The 2,194-nt window shown below is 33.8% G+C and overlaps 2 protein-coding genes across 2 annotated transcripts; both read right to left on the bottom strand.

Moving 5' to 3' along the window:
* Positions 1–218: 218 nt before the first annotated feature.
* On the bottom strand, positions 219–1,133 carry EIN_490550 (hypothetical protein; the record flags this gene model as incomplete). The annotated part of the gene is made up of 1 exon (XM_004255669.1): positions 219–1,133. The coding sequence occupies one exon, from the start codon at positions 1,131–1,133 to the stop codon at positions 219–221; it is 915 nt and encodes a 304-aa protein (XP_004255717.1).
* A 385-nt stretch (positions 1,134–1,518) lies between these two features.
* On the bottom strand, positions 1,519–2,157 carry EIN_490540 (MmpL efflux pump, putative; the record flags this gene model as incomplete). The annotated part of the gene is made up of 1 exon (XM_004255668.1): positions 1,519–2,157. A coding segment is annotated over one exon (639 nt), but the record flags the coding sequence as incomplete, so codon positions are not given.
* Positions 2,158–2,194: the final 37 nt, after the last annotated feature.

Raw genomic sequence — 2,194 nt, 5'->3', positions numbered from 1 at the left:
TTTGGCTCGTGTGGCTGCACTTCATTTTCCGTGAAAAGAAGTGTTCTACACTTTTTGCACCTGTAGTTGAATGTTTGTGCTTGCATAGTAGAATATTATTATTCAGATAGATACCCTTAGTTTATATATAGTACAAATACTAAAAAACCAAATAATACTTTAATTGAGTAATAAGTATCAAACAGAGTCCGACACTCTGTTTGATAAACAAATAGTAGTTATATCCACTGGACTGCGATAAAAGCTTTAATAACAAATCTCTCAGGAAAGACCGTTTTGTTAAATAGAATAGCTTCTTTGTCGGTTGTATAATACTTTTTAAAGGTCGGGTGGATATACCCTTGTCTTGTTTTAAATACAGAAAAGAAGTTGGCGATACCAAACACACAGTTCCCATCGTTAGACATTCGAAACCCTAATTCACTGTTCTTTCGCTCGATTTTAATCGAATCTGCTGACTGATGATTTTCTAATGAAAATACAAAGAACTTTTGGTCGTTCTCAATGTACTTGTACTCGTCTTTGCCACAGACGGGAATACACTTCTCAGTGTACCCACCAAAGACATTTTCTTTGGAATCAAAGACTAAGACCATCACATTATTGAGTCCAACAACTTGAGCGTTGAAAGTCGTCGAATTAAAACTGTCAATTGTCGAGTCGTATATAACACGAAACGACCGTTTCTCGGACCAACTCCTTAATGTCTCTTTGTGTTTTTCTAATATCATCAATGACTCAATTTCATATGCTGAAGTCATCGTGTTATTTGTCGAACGGCTTCTCATTGGACCAACAAATTTATCGGAATGACGTGGCGGAACGTAAGTGGCTTGTGCCAAAAGTGGTGTGACTTGGCAGTATGGGATTTCTCCCATACTTTTATTGAAATGAGGAGAAACACTTTGCATTCCACGATCAGATGGTATCGGTTTCATTTCCAAATTAGTTTTTAATAGCTTCTTTTCTATCACTTTCTCTATGTAGACTACTCGACTCAATAAATCGTTTAAATATTTGGAAAAGATATGGAACACTTCATTGTACTGTTCATTCTCATTAATCCCATTTAATAACTCATTTACTTTATTTAAGTCGTCTTCAGTTATACGACTCAATGTATTCTCTGTCATTTGTGAAAAGTTTCGTTTCTTCATAAATTAATAACATTGGAAAAGTCCTCTGGAACGCAGTTATCTTTCATAAATAAATGGTATATAGTATATTTTACTATTGTATATAGCATCAATTTTTCTTTGAATTTTTGGTGTTTTTGATTTTTAGAACAACCACAAGTATCTATTCATTTAAGTTATGAATTTTTTTATGACTAAAATCATTTCATCTTCATTTCTCTTCTATTAATTGTTTAATTATTAATAAATAATTAAATAATAATTAATTATTATAACTGTTTTATTAATAATGTTTTCGTTATTTTTACTATTAATAATAATATTAATAAACTATAAAAGTCCAATTAATAGAAACTAATAACAAACTATAATTTATAGTCAATCACACGTCATCACATATTTCATTCTTTAACGTTGTTATATATTCCTCGTACGTCTCGCACACCGTTTCATATTTTCTTGGGAACCAATTGAGCTCCCCCAGCAGCGTTACCACTGCTGGGAGTATTAGTGCTCTAATGACGAACGTATCCAACAGTACTGCAAACATTAGAATGAAGGCAAATTGGTTCATCATTAGGACAGAGCTCAAAAAGAGTCCAGAGAATGCCACTGCCATTATAATACCTGCGTATGATATCAGATACCCTCCTTTTTCAACCCCGATGATCATAGATAACGTATTGGAATACCCTTTCCGTCTCATCTCCATTATTCTTGAAAAGAGGAATACGTCATAGTCTGACGACAGTCCCATAATGATAGGCAATGTGAATAATGGGACACTCCAATACAGTCCACTAGTGTTTGCCATGATGTCGATGAAGTCAAAGTAGTCGTTGCAAAAGACAAAAGAAGCTAATCCATATATCCACAGTACAGTACTCACGGTAGAAAATACAACCCTAAATGGCACTATTATACTTTGGAAACTAATAGCCGTAATTAGTAAGACTATAGTGAATAAGACGGGATACATCACTGGAAAGTATTTGTAACTAGTAACCACGGAATCTGAAATATCTATTTACACCCTTTCACGTAGAGTTTATACCCCT

This window comes from Entamoeba invadens (genome assembly GCF_000330505.1).
Source record: "Entamoeba invadens IP1 unplaced genomic scaffold scaff_1105074726209, whole genome shotgun sequence".
NCBI classification, from domain to species: Eukaryota; Evosea; order Mastigamoebida; family Endamoebidae; genus Entamoeba; species Entamoeba invadens.
Note: the sequence above shows the minus strand (reverse complement) of the source record. Positions and strands in the feature narration are given on the sequence as shown.